Source organism: Mustela putorius, unplaced genomic scaffold, assembly GCF_011764305.1.
Source record: "Mustela putorius furo isolate JIRA1106 unplaced genomic scaffold, ASM1176430v1.1 tig00000854_pilon_pilon_pilon, whole genome shotgun sequence".
Classification (NCBI taxonomy): Eukaryota; Metazoa; Chordata; class Mammalia; order Carnivora; family Mustelidae; genus Mustela; species Mustela putorius.
Window position 1 is genome coordinate 7,143,495 of NW_025421496.1, and position 17,246 is coordinate 7,160,740.

At 40.7% G+C, this 17,246-nt stretch overlaps 1 protein-coding gene across 5 annotated transcripts in view; it reads left to right on the plus strand.

Moving 5' to 3' along the window:
- The first annotated feature begins 5,386 nt into the window (after window positions 1–5,386).
- CARNMT1 (carnosine N-methyltransferase 1) overlaps window positions 5,387–17,246 on the plus strand; it is a 50,557-nt gene continuing 38,697 nt past the window's right edge. For 2 of the 5 annotated variants that reach the window (XM_013045679.2, XM_045085379.1), the window contains exons 1-3: window positions 5,391–5,827; window positions 13,901–14,096; window positions 14,931–15,094. In XM_013045679.2, the coding sequence (XP_012901133.1) occupies window positions 5,592–5,827; window positions 13,901–14,096; window positions 14,931–15,094 (596 nt within the window). In that variant the 5' untranslated portion in view covers window positions 5,391–5,591. Of the gene's footprint in view, window positions 5,828–5,892; window positions 6,412–13,900; window positions 14,097–14,930; window positions 15,095–17,246 lie in introns of those variants that run through there. The other 3 variants (XM_004772112.3, XM_004772111.3, XM_045085380.1) reach the window with 3 other exon arrangements.

Sequence of the window (17,246 nt, forward strand, 5' to 3'; positions counted from 1 at the left end):
TGTCCAAGGGTGGAAGAGGCTGATTGTTTCAACTCAAGAAAATTCACCCTTCTTCTGTTTTTGTTGTTGTTGTTGTTTGCTGGTTTTTGTTTGTTTGTTTGTTTGTTTGTTGTTGTTGTTGTTGTTCTGCTCAGGCTCCCAGAAGATTGGAGGAAGCCCACCTGCATTGGTGAGAATGATCTTCTGTACTCAGTCCCCTGATTCATATGCTAATCTGTTGTCCAGACACCCAGCAATAATATTTTACCAGCTCTCCGGACATCTCTTAACCAGTCAAGTTGATGTTTAAAATTAGCTGTTACAGGAATGCAATGTCAGGTAGTGCTAAGTGCTCTGAAGAAAAATAAAAATGGATAAGGGAGCTGGGGTGTACATGAAAAAAAGTAAGACGTCATCTAATAAAAAGTAAATTGTGATATGTTCACCCAAGGAGTACCTCATGGCTCTATACAATGTAGATAAAGTTTTGAAACATAGTATTGAGTAAAGGAAGCAAGAAATGGTGCCATGAGAAAACTATCAGCCAAATCCAAAATATGGAATATTTTGCTTTTTGGTGTTTTTTTTTTTTCTTTAAGATTTTATTTATTTATTTGACAGAGAGAGAGATCACAAGTAGGCAGAGTGGCAGGCAGAGAGAGAGAGGGAAGTAGGCTTCTTGCTGAGCAGAGAGCCCAATGCAGGGCTTGATCCCAGGACTCTGGGATCATGACCTGAGCTGAAGGCAGAGGCTTTAACCCAAAGAGCCACCCAGGCACCCCTAAAATATGGAATATTCTGCAGGTTAAATGATCTAGCTTCCTTAAAAAAAAAAAAGGCAAAAAAGGGGCATGATAAGAAGAGGAGAGGGGAAAAAGCAACAATCCACAAGGTGGGGTTTGATAAAACAAGATTACTAAACTGTCGAGAATTGGTGAAATTGGATGAAGGATTACAATAATATAATAGATTGCCTATTTTCTATTTATTTATTTTTAAAAAGATTTATTTATTTATTTGACAGACAGAGATCACAAGTAGGCACAGAGGCAGACAGAGAGAGGAGGAAGCAGGCTCCCTGCTGAGCAGAGAGCCCGATGTGGGGCTCGATCCCAGGACCCTGAGATCATGACCTGACTGGAAGGCAGACGCTTAACCCACTGAGCCACCCAGGTGCCCCAATTGCCTATGTTTTTATCTCTACATTTTTCAGTTTGAAAATTCCCATAATTCAAATTTTTTAAAATAAGAAACATAATTTACTTAGAAACTTCTTCTGGGCTGAAATGTAAAAATGTATCGATAAGAATAAAGTAGAAGTCACAGGTTTATGTATCATTTTAAAGACTTTTTGTTTTGACATTATTGTAGATCGGTTTACTGTTGTAAGAAATAATTCAGACAGATTCCCTATATCCTTCTCTGCAATAGCAATATCCTGCATAGCTATCGCATAATATCTCAATCAGCAAGTTGACATTGATACAATCAATGGCCCTTATTCAATTTCACCAGTTTGGTATGTATTCATTTATGATATATGGCATGTATATTAGTTTCTATGCAATTCATCAAAGCGTACATTTGTGTGACCTCCACCATAGTCAGGATACAGTTCTATCACAAGATTTCCTTTCACAGGGGCGCCTGGGTGGCCCTGTTAGTTAATAGTCCGCTTTGGCTCAAGTCATGATCCCAGAGTCCTGGGATTGAGCCCTACATTGGGCTCCCTGCTCAGCAGAGAGCCTGCTTCTCCCTCTCCCTCTGCCTGCTGCTCTGCTTACTAGTGCTCTCTAGCTCTGTGCCAAATAAATGAAACACTTAAAAAAAAAAAAAAAGAAAGTTTCTTTTTCACAGCCACAGACACCACCCTTCCTCCTCACCATCTCTAAACTCTGGCAGCCAATAATCTGTTCTCCCAACTCCATAATTTTGTCATTTCAAGATAAAATATGTAAATGGAATCATATAGTATCTGTAAGCCTTTGAGATTTCCCCCCCCCCCACCAACCGTAGTTCTTTTGAGATTCATTTGATTTATTGGGTGTATAAATAAATCTTCCTTTTCTTATTGCCAAGTAAGTATCCTATGGTATGGGTGCACCCCAGTTTCTTTAAGCATTCATCTGCCAAAGGACATTTGAGTTGTTACTAATTTTTGGCCTTCACAAATAAAGCTACCATGAACATTCATGGAAATGAGGTTTTTGTGTGAACCCATTTTTCTTTTCATTTCCTTGGGATAAATGTCCAAGAGTGCAATTACTGGGTGTAAGAAACTGCTATACCTTTTTCCACAGTGGCTGTTCCATTTTACATTCTCATCAGCAGTGTATGTATATATTAGTGTGTGAGTTGTAACTGTTTAACTAATAGTTTTTCAGAATAACTGAAGGAAGAATGATGGCTTTTTGGTTATTAATTCCTGGAGATTAACTGATCTCTTTCTGATGAAAATGTTTCAGCCCAAATGACCCCTTGGTTTGGGGAGATTTCTATAGGAGAAACTCACTGCAAAGAAATAAGGTCAAGGAAGTCCTAAAAGTGTTTTAAAACAAGGCTAAAAATTTATCCTAAAGACCTTTGAAAGGAAGAGAAAAAAAAACAACAACGAACATCTATTGAGCAGATATACCAGTCATTTCTCATTCTTTATCTCATTTATTCCTCTTGATGACCCTGTAATAAGGGTTATATGTTCATTTTAGAAATAATGTAATCAAGGGGCACCTGGGTGGCTCAGTTGGTTAAGCTCATGACTTTGGCTCAGGTCATGATCTTGGGGTCCTGAGACTGAGTTCCACATCAGGCTCCCTGTTCAGTGAAGAGTCGAATTCTCCCTCTCCATCTGCCCCTTCCCCTGGTGGTGTGCTTGCTCTTTCTCAAATAAATAAAATCTTTTTTTTTTTTAAAGAAATAATGTAATTGAGGTCTCAAATTACTTTTCAAACAGTCATAGTTAGCAAACTGGCAAGTCAAGACTAAAAAGCTCAGCTTCTAGCTGCCTTTAACTCAGTGCAAGAAACATAGGAGGCAATCAGCACATTTGTTGAAAGGAATGAATGAATAGATGAATGTCAGCTCTGTTGTTTATTTATTTTTTTAAAGATTTTATTTATTTGACACACAGAGAGAGATCACAGGTAGGCAGAGAGGCAGGCAGAGAGAGAAGGGGAAGCAGGCTCCCTGCTGAGCAGAGAGCCGGATGTGGGGCTCAATCCCAGGACCCTGAGAACATGACCTGAGCCAAAGGCAGAGGCTTAACCCTCTGAGCTACCCAGGTGCCCCAGCTTTGCTGTTAATGTATCCCTTGGCAAGACTATTAATTTCTCTGAGTTGGTGTCTTCATTTGTTAAAGGAAGACAATAATAACACCTCCTTCACAGAGTTGTGAACAAATAAGGTGATACAATAGGGGGAAAAAAACAATTTGGAAAATGTTGAACAGCGCAAAATTCAGTCAGTATCATAACCAAATACTGACAAAATATAGGCAGGAGACTTGGCTAGGAAGGTATAGTGCCAGTAATGTACTCTGTCCCTGGAATCACTTAATTGCTGTTTCCCTAGGTTCCTCATCTGTGAAATCACAACTGAGATTAAGGTTGAGCACTTTAATGACACAGACCCTAAGATTCTTACCTAGTAATGAGGCGGGATCAAGAAATTAATTTGAAAATGTTGCACCTGGTTGGGTCAGTTAGTTAAGCATCTGACTTGATTTCCGCCTGGGTCCTGCTCTCAGGGTTGTGAGATCTAGTCCCTTGTCAGGCTCTGCTCTAATTGTGCAGGCTGCTTGGGATTCTCTCTTTCCCTCTGTCTCTATCCCATCACCCCAGCTCTCTATCTTTCTTTCTCTCTCTCAAAAAGAAAGGTTTGTTATACTTCCCAGGATGATAAAAAGTATTATGCTGATTATAATTATCCATGGCATTTTGGTCTTTATTAGGTCATTTAGACCTATACCAATGCATCAAAATTATTACATAGATAATTTGTATATTGATGTGTACATGTATATATGAAAACAGTAGAGGTAACAGTTAATAGCATGAGACTATATATATAACTTACAAACACACAGGGGTCTCTAAGAAAAATCCACACTGGATTATTTCTATCCACAGTGGATAGAAAATGCGCAAGAATGGCCAAGAATTTGATACACTGTGTCTGTGTAGGGGATAAAGATGGCTAGGGTGAAGGGCACAGAAACTCCACATTTGTAACCCTTTGTAGTTTCCTTTTGAATTCTGGACCACATATTTCTGCATTAATATTAAAAAAAAGACTTAAGGGGCACCTGGGTTGCTCAGTGGTTAAAGCTTCTGCCTTCAGCTCAGGTCATGATCCCAGGGTCCTGGGATCAAGCCTCACATCAGGCTCTCTGCTCAGCAGGGAGCCTGCCTCCTCCTCCTCTCTCTCTCTGCCTGCCTCTCTGCCTACTTCTGATCTGTCTGTCAAAAAAAAAAAAAAGACTTAAATTTTTTCTAAAAATCTTGTATAAAAACGGAATATTAACATAGCATAACCACAGGAGTTTATTTAAAGCTTTGCCCTTAAATTAGTAATTTAAATTATGAAAATATGAAACCACTTCCATTTCAGTATGATTTTATGGTTTTTTTTTTTTTATGGAATTTTTGCTTCCTGGGCATGTTTAACTGTTCTGAATAAAGCAATCTTTTCTTTTAAGTACTTTTTTGTAAAACTGATATGCTGAGTGTAGATAAAATTGAATAAAATGAGTTATTTCCTAAGAATAATATTAAATGTGTGTGAGGCACCTATTTTAACTACGAGGTCAGAGACAAATGAGATAGAAAGTGTATGTAGATGAAGAGGAAGACGTTAAGTCCTGCACTGCTAAGGGCCACCATGAGATGCCTGGCGCCAGTGTTGAGGCACTGTGGCTTCTGTGCATTTTGGTGGTCTTCCAAAGCGTGGATACCGGGTAGGGTTTGGCTTTAACATCTTTTTCCTCTGCCGCCGTCACCAGTCAGGACGGGAATAGGATTTTCGCAAGCCTCTAAACACTGAAAAGATGATGATGATTCTCTTCCCTATGTAATTAAAAATGGAAATAGATTTAGAAAATAAAGCTTAAATCTTCCCACTAGATTTTCTTAAATAAAACTTCCTAATAAATTCATCAAAGCTGAACTCTTTTTTCCACCTTTCCTTCCTTTAGACTTGGCTCCAGAATCCAGCACTTTCAAGCTGTTAAACCAACCCACGCGGCTTCCCGCAGGTGCCAGCCCCACCCCAGCAGGGATCTCCTCCTTCACTCCTCCCACCTGCCCCTTCGCCCCGCCCACTGGGCGCGTCGTCGTTACGGCAGCGCGCTGTCGGCGAAGGCCCGCAGCAAATGAGCGCAGGCGGCGGCGGCCCTCCGGCGTACCCTCGCGGGCGCATGCGCGCTCGTGCCGGGCGCTCCTGAAGACCTGGCGGAGCCCGGCGCGGATGGAGGCCTGAGGGCGGCGGGGGCGGAGCGCACCGCGAGCTGGGGGCAGGTCCGCGGCGGGCGCCGTCTAGAGGAAGGCCGAGCAGCCGCCACCACGCTCTCAGTCGCGGCGAGACGCAAGCGAGCCAGGCCTAGGGCCGCGGCGGCGATGCAGCGACGGCGGCGCCCTCCGCCGCCGGCTTCTCAGCTGCCCGAGGGCTGCGGGGGAGGCGGCGGCGGCCGCAGCGGGAGCGAGGAGGTGGAAGTGCAGTTCTCCGCCGGGCGTTTGGCCTCGGCCGCGGCGGTTTCGGCGGCGGCGGCGGCCGCGCGCAGCACGGAGGAGGAGGAGGAGCGGCTGGAGCGCGAGCACTTCTGGAAGATCATTAATGCCTTCCGCTACTACGGGTAAGAAGCCCGTGGCGGACCCCGGCGCAGCCCATCGAGGTGCCCGCGGGTCGCGGCGGACCCGCCGGAACGGGGGCGCCCGCCGCGCTCGCCCTCGGCCGCCACGCCTCCGGGGCGCCGGGACCGGGCCGCCAGATCTGACCTCGGGGCCCCTGAGTCACCTCGTACCACCTTAGCCCCTCCCGGCCCTGCCCCGCCGCGTGTCTGCCGCGCCGTCTGCTGCCCAGCCTCGTGTCTTCCGACCTCGGGATCAGATTAGCTCTCTTGCCTTCCATCCCTCGTTCAAGGTTTGGCTGTGAGGCCGGTGGGGGTGACCGGAAAAGTGCTGTTAACAATTGCAGATAGAAGATGACGGTGGTAAAATCGGCCGGTGCTGGGCATGATCTTTATGTGTTGTCGATGTCCTCCAAACCGAACACACGGAGAACCCAAGTTCACCTACACGTGGGATGCCGTAGGACGAATTTTCCCAAACTGTTGCCAGTTCTTGTGAGAGCTGCATCAGATTTTCACCCCAACCCCCTTGGCGCTTTGAACGTGCAGGCACATTAGCGGTGAATGATGGCGCTCAGTGTCTTTAACTGGTGGGTGAAACTAATAAGGTCGAAGGTGGTCCGGATGTTCTCAAATTTGCTAATTATTAAAGAGGGAAATGAGAGAAGGCACAGTAAAGAACCGCTTTTATGATCTTTTATTCTGCAGGCATGTATCGAATTCTCACTATGGGCTGGGCACTGTGGTAGGACTTTTAAACTCCCTAACTTTAGTTTTCTTCTTTCTAGATAGATGTTAAAATAGCGTAGTCGCAACATTATAATCTCAGGATCTGAAAGGGACTTAGATTTTCAGGGAAATAGAGCACTTTTATTCCTGTTAGAGTTGAGCCCACCGATGACTATGTGTTGAGTATGCAGTTGGAATGAGATAGGACCCGCACAAGTAAAACTGTTCCCTTAGATGGGCTCCTGTTGTGATAGTCAGTGCAAACTACCTTTTTTTTTTTTTTTTTTAAATGACTATGACCTCTTCAAGGGCAGGGACTGAGCCTTATTTATTTTTGTGTCACCAGTGCTTGGCATATGTTGTTGAAGCTCTATTTTTAACAAATAAGACAAGCAGTAGCAAAGAAATACATTTGCCCTTCCCAGATAGCTTGCGAATTTGTGACAAATCGGTAGTTTGTTACTATTTGAATTTGGAAACTTGCTTAATTAAAGCCTAAAGTGATTTAGAATCTCATTGCATTTTTGTAACATGAGTTTTTTGAAGTACAAAGATTTTGAAATAATTTACTGGCTAAACCCAGGCATAGGAACTAGACTGCATTACCTGTGGAGCCCAAAAGGGAATTAACTAGTGTGGGGACTTTATTTGGTATCGACAGAGGCAGGAAGGCAGGCAACCACAGACTTGAATTTGATGCAAGTATTGTGTCTTAAGAATCGTGCAGGGAGGAGAAACAACTAACACTAGATTTAGATAGCTGGGAGAGGTAGATACAGAAAAGTCTGGTACATTTTACTGTGGAAAAATCTAGAAAAGGGTACTGGACTATGTTTGGGAAAGATAGTGGACCCAGATAGTTAAGATGTGTTTCTGTGCTGGCTCTAATATATTAAGACTAATCTAAAATTGATAGTTAAGATTAGGTATCAAGTGGGCCCTTGTGTGGGCCAATAGGGACCTTTGACCTGGAAGTAGGGCTCAAGTGTGGCAGTGGAGAGAAGAGTGCTTGTGTGCATGTTCTAATGGTTGTATAATTTCTTATACTCTAATCCCCCTTTAGCAGTTTAATATGAGATTGAGGATAATTTCATTTTTTAAAAACAATCCTTTTTATTTGTGTGTATTCTTTATGGAACACTTCCAATAGGAGCCCCTGGGTGGTCCTGGAATCGAGAGCTGCATATCAGGCTCACTGCTCATCAGGGAGTCGTGTCTTCTCCCTCTCTTTTTGCCTGCTTCTCTGCCAACTTGTGATCTCTCTCTGTCAAATAAATTTTAAAAATCTTTAAAAAATGTTATTAAAAAAACACTTCCAGTAGACTGAAGATAGTATTAAAAATATGCTTTAAAAAACCTCAGTGGAAGGGCTAGGGATATGGAAAGCATTTTGTAGCAGAAAACAAACTGGGTTGCCATTGCAACATTTTCTGATCTAGACCTGTGCTGTTCAATACCGTAGTCACTAATCACATCTGGCTAAATTTAAGCTTAAGTTAATCAAAATTTAATAAAATTTAAAATTCATTTCCTCAGTCTTACTAGCCACATTTCAAGTGCTCAGTAGCCACATGTGGCTGGTGTCAGCTATATTGGACAGGGCACATGTAAGCCCTGCAGTAAGTTCTGATGGACAATCTATTCTAAACCTTTAGCAAGTACTTCTAAATTTTGGAGAGCTTAGTTTCGCTGCTAAATGCCTTTTAATCATTATATAGGGGATTTAGCTTAAAGGTCACAGGGCAAGAGATGTCTTAATATTTTTCCAATGGCTTCTAATTTTGTGTTGCCTACGGGTTTTGCTTAGATGACATATTTTGATTAAGGCAAAAATGATTGTAGCATTGTAGCAAGTAGTAAAAAAAAAAAAAAAAAAAAAAAAGGTTGTCATCCCTAAGATACCAGTCTTGTTATGAATGAAGATACTCACATTAGAAGATACTACAGTTGAAAATTAAACATCTTGTCAGAAACAGCCTACTTTTAGAAATAGCAGTTAGGTAAGATTTTAAAAATTGAGATATAGTTTTTTTGCAGGAACAGGCATATAAAAAGGTGAACAGCTTGCCCAGGCTTATACAACCAAATTGTGGTAGAATCTGGCCTGAAATTCAAGATGGTTCACTGCATTAGTAAGCAGCAATACTAGTAAGACAATTTTAATATTTTAATAAATTTTGAAGTGGATTGGGTCAGATTTTCCTTCCAAAAGGATACACTTTCCTGTTTAGAGTGCTAGAGTAGTTCAACAGGTGCAAAGAAATGGGTCTATGACCTTGGTCCTTGGCTCAGACCCAGTATCAGACCCACCCTGATGAAAGGAGACAGAGTTGGGGGTCACTGCCAAGACCAGCCTTCTGGGGACGCCTGGGTGGCTCAGTTGGTTAAGGAGCTGCCTTCGGCTCAGGTCATGATCCCAGGGTCCTGGGATCAAGTCCCACATCGGGCTCCTTGCTCGGCAGGGAGCCTGCTTCTCCCTCTGCCTCTGCCTGCCTCTCTGTCTGCCTGTGCTCACTCGCTCTCTCTCCCTCTGTCTCTGACAAATAAATAAATAAAATCTTAAAAAAAAAAAAAAAGACCAGCCTTCTAGAGAGAGCCGAAGGTAGAGATACCCTTGAAATATGGCTGGCCACTCTATTTTCTACCCTTAATCACCAGAGGATATGGCCTCTTGCTGCTGATTGAGTTCAGAACCAAGGAGAGTCTGAAGGTTGTAAAACATTCCTTTAAAGCAGCATTGGTAAATTCTTTGAAGGGCCAAGCAATGAATATCTTAAGGTCAGAGGACTAGGTGGTCTCTGTTACAAGTATTCAACTCTGCCCCTGTGTGAAAGCAACCATCGGCAGCATGTGAACAAATGGATATGGCTACGTTCCAGTAAAAGTCTTTACAAAATGGACCTAGTAGCCGGGGGACATAGTGTACCCACCCCTGCCTTAAATTACATTGGTAGTGTAAGCATTTCCAGAATAGTGAAGTTAGCCGCATTTAAAATAGTGTAAAGAGTGGACTCTTGTGTCAGCTTCAGGAAGACCTCATTTATTTCAGAAGACTCACTGTGGATGTATGTTATGGACAGTTGTGTGGACCATTAAAAATCAAGGGTTAGGAGGGGCGCCTGGGTGGCTCAGTGGGTTACGCCGCTGCCTTCGGCTCAGGTCATGATCCCAGGGTCCTGGGTTCGAGTCCCACATCAGGCTCTCTGCTCAGCGGGGAGCTTGCTTCCTCCTCTCTCTCTGCCTGCCTCTCTGCCTACTTGTGATCTGTCTGTCGAATAAATAAATAAAATCTTAAAAAAAAAAAAATCAAGGATTAGGGGATGTGCTGCAACTCGCCCTGTTCTGTATAGTTACCTCACTTCTGTTACCAGTAATTGACAGCAGATATGTGTGGGCTCTATGGACCATTCCATAACTTATCTCAGCTATGCTGCAATCATGGAAGTTAAGTAATCCCCATGGAGAATGAAAAATGGCACCAAGGGGGTATATAACTGAGTATTTATTGATTGTCATTTGCATAGGCTGAAATCTGGAGATTCAGTTGGGACAGACACAAGATTTGTATTTTAGATGAATTCGTTGGGTGTGGTAGACTTTGGGGACAGCATTCCTAGGGAGCAGGCCTTTTGGGGATCTTTGAGAAACCTAATGAGGGCCTGAGAGAGGTAGTGATTTGCAGAGAGTTGGTGAAGTAGAATCAAAAGGATCTGGAGCTTGTGGTTGTGGGGTCTGTGAGAAGAGGCATTTTAGGATGACTCATTTGTTTCTGACTTGAGTGGATGTATGGTATACCATTCATCAATGTCAGCCATACAGGAAGAAGTGCAGGGGTTTTATTGGGGTAGGAGGTGATCATGTGCTAAGTTCAGTTTGGATATGTTGAATTTTGAGATATGCTGAGAGGAAGATTATGGGGCATCTAGTGCCCAAGAATACTAGAAATGAAGTACTGGCAGACTGTTTAACCAGGTGGGCTCTGAGTTGTAACCCTTCACGACTCTGCTGTTTGCTTAACACATAATGGTCACCTTAAATAGTTGCTTTAGTGTCCTACTCTATTTTATAGGAATGTAAATTGATATGATCCTTCTGAAAATCAGTTTGTATCAAGAACCTTAAAAATACTTACCTTTTTTCCTTTAAAAAAAAAAGATTCATTTATTTTAGAGTGAGCCAGGGGTGGGTGGGGTAGAGGAGGTGGGGGGGTGGGGAGGGTCAGGGTAAGAGGGAAAGGGAGAGAAGCAGACTCCCCACTGAGCTCAGAGCCCACTCTGGGGCTCCATCCCACAGCCCATGAAATCATGACCTGAACTGAAACGAAGAGTCAGACGCTTAACTGACTGAGCCACCCAAGCACCTCAATACTTGTCCTTTCTAAGTTGGTATTTCTTCCTTTGGGAATTTGTACTGTTTTTGTCTTTCTAGAATATAGACAGATTTGGAACACAGAAAAGTTCATCATATAGACAAGTGAAAGTATCTAGATGCCTAGGGAAAAGTACTAAGTAAATTTTGGTTGCATAGATGGGATAATGAACAGTCATTACAGTCCTTTGCCCTGTAGTCATTAGAGAAGTTTTTTCTGATCTGGGCAAATTCTTTGATAAAGATGAAGAATTACAAGTGCTTCTAAAAAGTTGATGTGCATGTGAACCATTTGGAGAGCTTGTGAAACGGCAGATTGCATTTCAGGGGTCTTAGGTGGGGCCTGACTGAGCTGCTTGGTTTCTAGTTATCTCCAAGTGAAGTGCGGTTCTCTGTATCACATTTTGACTAGAGAGGCACTTAAATGGCTTTGTTTTAACAATAGCAAGGAGAAATAATGCCAAAAAGTTAGAAGTGATTCCTTTTAAAGAGGGATTATTAGTAGCTTTTTTTCCTGGAGTACTTTTAATTCTCTACATTTTTTGTATTTTCATTGTGAATGTATTAGTTACATAACTGAGGTGTACCTACCATGTTATTTAGGCCCTGGGCTAAGTGATTTGTGTGCATTACTTTGTTACATTTTCAATGACATCCCATTGGACTGGCAGAAGAATATAATAGTACGTAACCTTGTGGGGTTTTATGGGTATTTTCCAGAGTAATCCATTTTCAGTGACTTAGTGGTGGGCCTGGCTTTTATTAAATCTCAGTAAATGTTAGCTTCTCTAATCATCATCAGTTTTGTTATGTATTACCTTGTTTTTTATGTGAGACAGTTGGGACACAGAGAAAGGAAGTAACTTCCCAAGGGCTGCACAGCAATAGGTGGCATAGCCTGGATTTCAACCCAGTTGGACTCCACAGCTCACTATTACACTGTCTCTTTGGGGGGCCAAAAGCAAACATCGACGGAGCCGCTGGCAACGTAATCTTTTCCCATTACCCTGCCATTCCCTCCTTGCTCCTGAGCACCACAGCCGCCACACACAAGCTTCTAAAAACCTGGTCAGGTTATTGCTTCACTCAAGAGCTTCTTCACAGCTTCTTCTTCTTTTTTTTTTTTTAAAGATTTTATTTATTTATTTGACAGACAGAGATCACAAGTAGGCAGAGAGGCAAGCAGAGAGAGAGGAGGAAGCAGGTTCTCACTGAGCAGAGAGCCCGATGTGGGGCTCGATCCCAGGACCCTGAGATCATAACCTGTGCTAAAGGCAGAGGCTTAACCCTCTGAGCCACCCAGGCACCCCCTTCTTCACAGCTTCTTAATTATTATCCAGAAATTAGAGAGTAATTTGGCATAAAAGTGAGACAGTTACTTGGGTGAATAGAAAGATTCGGACAACCAAATGAAATAGTATGGAGTAAATGCCAAAAAACGTTGAGAAGAAACACAAACACTTACTTATTTGTTTGTATATATAAAATGCAAAGAATGATGCAGTGAATACCCATGCACCCCACACCTGGTATGCAAAAAAATCCTTTCCCCTGAAAGAACATCACTTTCTTTCATTTTCATTTCCTTGCTTTCTTTGTAGTTATTTTTTATGTGTGTTCAGTCCCTGTAATATTATTTTTATATAAGATAGAATTGTACATTGTGTGTTTTTCTTCAACTTGCTTTTTCCAACAAATATTTACATTCATGAGTTTTCTCCATATTGTGTATAGTTGCAGTTGATTAATTTAATAGCATTCCATTGTACTGCACTTCATTCATTTTACTGGTGATGAACCACTAGGTTGTTTGCAGATTTCTTGTTTGTTATATATAACTGTGCTAATAAGAAGATAGTTTATGTTTCATGGTGCCCATTTGCAAGAGTTTCTTGAGTATGTGTCTAGGACTGTAATTGCTAGGGAATGTGCATACTAAGCTTTACTGGGGTAATGCTAAATTATGTTCCAAAGTGGTTGTACTAATTTATTGCACTTCTCATCAATCAGTATGTATATATATTCAAGTTACTCAATATTTTTGGAATATTTCCTATAGTCAAGCTTTTAGATTTTGCCCATCTGATTGATGTAAAATGGCATTCATTACAAATATAATAATCAGCTTTTTAAAATGGTGGGGTTTTTTGTTTGTTTTCAGGTTGTTTTTTGTTTTTTTAAGATTTTTAAAATTTATTTATTTGACAGGCAGAGATCACAAGTAGGCAGAGAGAGAGGAAGGGAAGCAGGCTCCCTGCGGAGCAGAGAGCCCTGTGCGATGCTGATGCCTGGATGCGGGGTTCTCTGATCCCAGGGTCCTGGGATCATGACCTGAGCCGGAGGCAGAGGCTTTAACCCATTGAGCCACCCAGGTGCCCCTGTTTTCAGGTTTTGTAAATTGGTTATCTCCAAAGTGACCTTTAGAGTTATTTGGAAACTTCTGGAATGCAAATTGTGAATACTATCATGTAAAATGCTATAGAATTTCAATTTTTCCTCTGTTTACTACTTTTGTAGTACATAAGATCCTTTGTGTTTTTAAAAAAATTCATCTTGGTTGGTTCTTAATTTCAAAACACATTTTGTATATTCTAAAGTAATTTCAGAGCAGTGTTCTGCTGTTTGATGGAGAAATTTAAAGTATTCATCTATTTTGCTGAAAATTTTAAGTTTGGAAATGAAAATCATAAAAATAAACTAATTGTACATTAATCCTCTTTATGCTTTCTTTTTCCCTTCTAAGTGGTGCAAATGTTTACTTTCTTATAAACTGTCTTTTGTTTGGTTGCTTAGAGAATTTGTAATAAGGTAAAAACATAAAACTTCCTAAGTTGATATCATTTAAGAAACCAAAAGATTGTAAATCACAAGGCAGTATCCCGACATTATAAAGGAACAATTGTACAGAAAGACAACCTTAAAATAAGATTGGCCCTCATGAGAATTCTTTTGCCAATTTAAAAAACACCTTTTATGTTTTAGCACCAGTATGCATGAGCGAGTGAACCGAACAGAAAGACAATTTCGATCACTTCCAGATAATCAACAGAAACTACTTCCTCAGTTTCTTCTTCACTTGGACAAGATTCGGAAATGCATTGATCATAATCAAGAAATACTACTGACCATTGTGAATGATTGCATACATATGTTTGAAAATAAAGAATATGGAGAAGATGTATGTGAAAGTTTGTTCTATTTTTATTTTAGGGTTTAATCTCTGCATTTTGAGGTCTTTATCTTTCTGGATTTCATTTTATATTTTGCATGGGCCATTTGCTCTACTCAGAGAATGTTTTCACTTACATGTTCAAGTATTTGATTAGACTTTTTAGAATAGTATGCCAGAAACTGGATTTGTTCACAGATTTTTTTTCCCCCCTAGAAGTAGTAAGGTAATTGCTGGCATATTGCTGTTTGATTCACATTGTGTTCTAACTGTTCTAGCATATAGAGTTAGTGACTTTAACTTTTACAACCAACTCTTTAGCTGTGTAAAATTTCCTTTGCTTAAATTCATTTTCAGTATCTTGTATCGATACTTATCTTTTACTTTAAGAAGTTATTTTCACTTATAAATCTCAAGGGACTGGCAGTAATAAAGACTGAAGTCCTTTTTTTGTATCCACAGGATGGATACAGTTGGGTCACTCCTGTGTGAGCCTCTCCATGCTGCCCCGTCAATGACCTGGAGGGACTTCCTTCCCTCTCTTAGAGAGAAAAGATGTTCCGTCTCCATAGCAGCTCAGTTCTGGTCCTCCCTGAGTAAAGACTGCTTAGTTATATGGTGGTTTCATGATTAATGGACCTTAAATCTATTGAGGGTAGAAGTGAGACCCCCAAACTCTTTTCGTGTAGGATCTCAAGCTGCACTTGAACCCTGGTTGAGGTGAGAGGCTAGTGATGTATCCACTAAACCATCCATATAGCCCTGTAGTAGCATGTCTGTTTGATCATATTCAAGACTGATTTCCTTGGTCAGAAGCTAATTGATTTCTGTTTTTTTAAACAGGGGAATGGAAAGATTATGCCAGCATCTACATTTGACATGGATAAACTAAAATCTACACTGAAACAGTTTGTGAGAGACTGGAGTGAAACCGGGAAAGCAGAGAGGGACGCCTGCTACCAACCAATCATTAAAGAAATTTTAAAAAATTTTCCGAAAGAAAGATGGTAAATAGTATCTTATTTTTAACCAATTTTTAAAGATACGTAAGCACTCAGTTTCTCTGTAAGAAATTCCACAGTCCTGATTCATGTTTATAGTTGCTGCATGCCTGTATTTTTCCACATAAGGGTGTGTGGTGTTGTCTGTGTTCGTAGATGCTTTGTGTGAGGTTGTAGTCAATATTTTGAATACTCGATTTAGCACTGAAGGGAAATGACTCCATCTGGAAATTAATAAGGTTAGATTGAGTGTCCATTATCAATGATGTTTTCTTTTATAATTTGCCAATGGCAATGCAAGAAGCTGCAGACTTTGCATTTTCCTCATTATGACAAACTTGTAAGTCGATAAGGGATCTCTAGCTTAGAGCAGAGTTTCTTTTTTGTGCCATGAAAAGCCTCAGCAGTCCACTTTTCAGAATAGCATTTATAAAGGAATCAAATAAAATGCATAAGATTGCAAAGAAACCAATTTTGAAGATTAGTTATCAAAATATTAAAAAGCACATTTATGCCGGAACATGCTTTGTATCCTGTATCGCATTAAATAAGATCTAGCAGCAAGTGTAATTACTGTATCTTTGAAAATACCACAATATGTGTTATTTTGAGAATCTCAACAACTTCAAAATAACTTCAAGTTAAGTTGCATTTTATAGTGCTCATATACTCTACCTAATCACCAATTCTTAACGTTTTACATTTTATTATTTCTTCCTCCTTCCCTCCCTCCTTCCCCTGTTTTATGATTATGTCTAAAACGACATGTATGCACACTTATTACTTAAGCCATTTGAAAGATCAGTTTGTGTGTGTATATATATATATATATTTTTTTTTTTTTTTTTTTTTTACCTTTTAATACTTCAGAATTCATTTCTTAAGAGCAAGGATATTTTCTTACATAAAAACAGTGTATTTATCAGATTGAGAAAATTTAACTGAGAATACTGTTTTCTGATCTACAGTCTGTATTCAAGTTTTATAAAATTATCCTGAAGATGTTCTTTATAACACTCTTCTGTCCGGTCTAGAATTCAGCCCTGGATATTATATTGCATTTCATTATAACATCTTAGTCTTTAATCTGGAACAGTTCCTTAGCCTTTCTTTGACCATGATGGGGTTTTTGAAGAAGATAAGGCAGTCATTTTATGGAATATTCATCAGTTTAAGATTATTGATGTTTCTTTCTTTCTTTCTTTCTTTTTTAAGATTTTATTTATTTATTTGACAGAGAGAGATCACAAGTAGGCAAAGAGGCAGACAGAGAGAGAGGGGGAAGCAGGGCCCCACTGAGCAGAGAGCCCGATGCGGGGCTCGATCCCAGAACCCTGAGATCATGACCTGAGCTGAAGGCAGAGGCTCAACCGACTGAGCCACGCAGGTGCCCCTATCTGATGTTTCTTTATGATTGGATCTGGATTATATGCCCCTTTTCAAAATAATACATAATTGATATGTAATTGATCGTTCTTCTCAGGATATCCCATTGAAAGTCATATAGTGTCTGCCTTAGAGTTGTCAGCCATTGATGATTCTTGCATGAACTGGTCTGTCCTGTGCTGATTATGGAATGGTGCTTTTCTAAATTTATAATTATCAGTCAGCATTCTATTGTATCTATAAACTATTATCTGAAAAGACAAATGGTTTCTGTTTTATTCAGTGGGTTATGATCCGTTACTTTTGTTTGTTTATTGTCATTGCTGCCTCAGATTTAGCAAGTGGGAATCCCTTCAAGTTGGCCCCTGTGTCCTGTCACGTGGCCCAATTCTTTTTGAGCGCGTCCTTATTTTCTGGCACAATAGGGTATTTCAGTCCCATCATGTATCTTCCCTACTTTAGTTCTGGAATTGGATATTTTTCCAAGAACCTGTTTCCTTTAATGTGGAATTGTATGTAGGAACCAAGATCTGGCACTAGACATGTTCGTTGTTACTAAGGTGTCACAGCTTTTGAGCCTTTCAGTAGGCAGAGAACACATACATAGACACACACTGGAAAGCATTCATTCGTACTGATTCCTTCAGTTCCAGTCTAACCCCAAAGGTTTCCTTCTTGGCTTCCCCTGTTCTTTACATCTGTCTGCCTTTTCCCACAGTGAGAGCCTGGCTTGGGACAACATCAGTACATTCACTCATTCACTCAGTCCTGT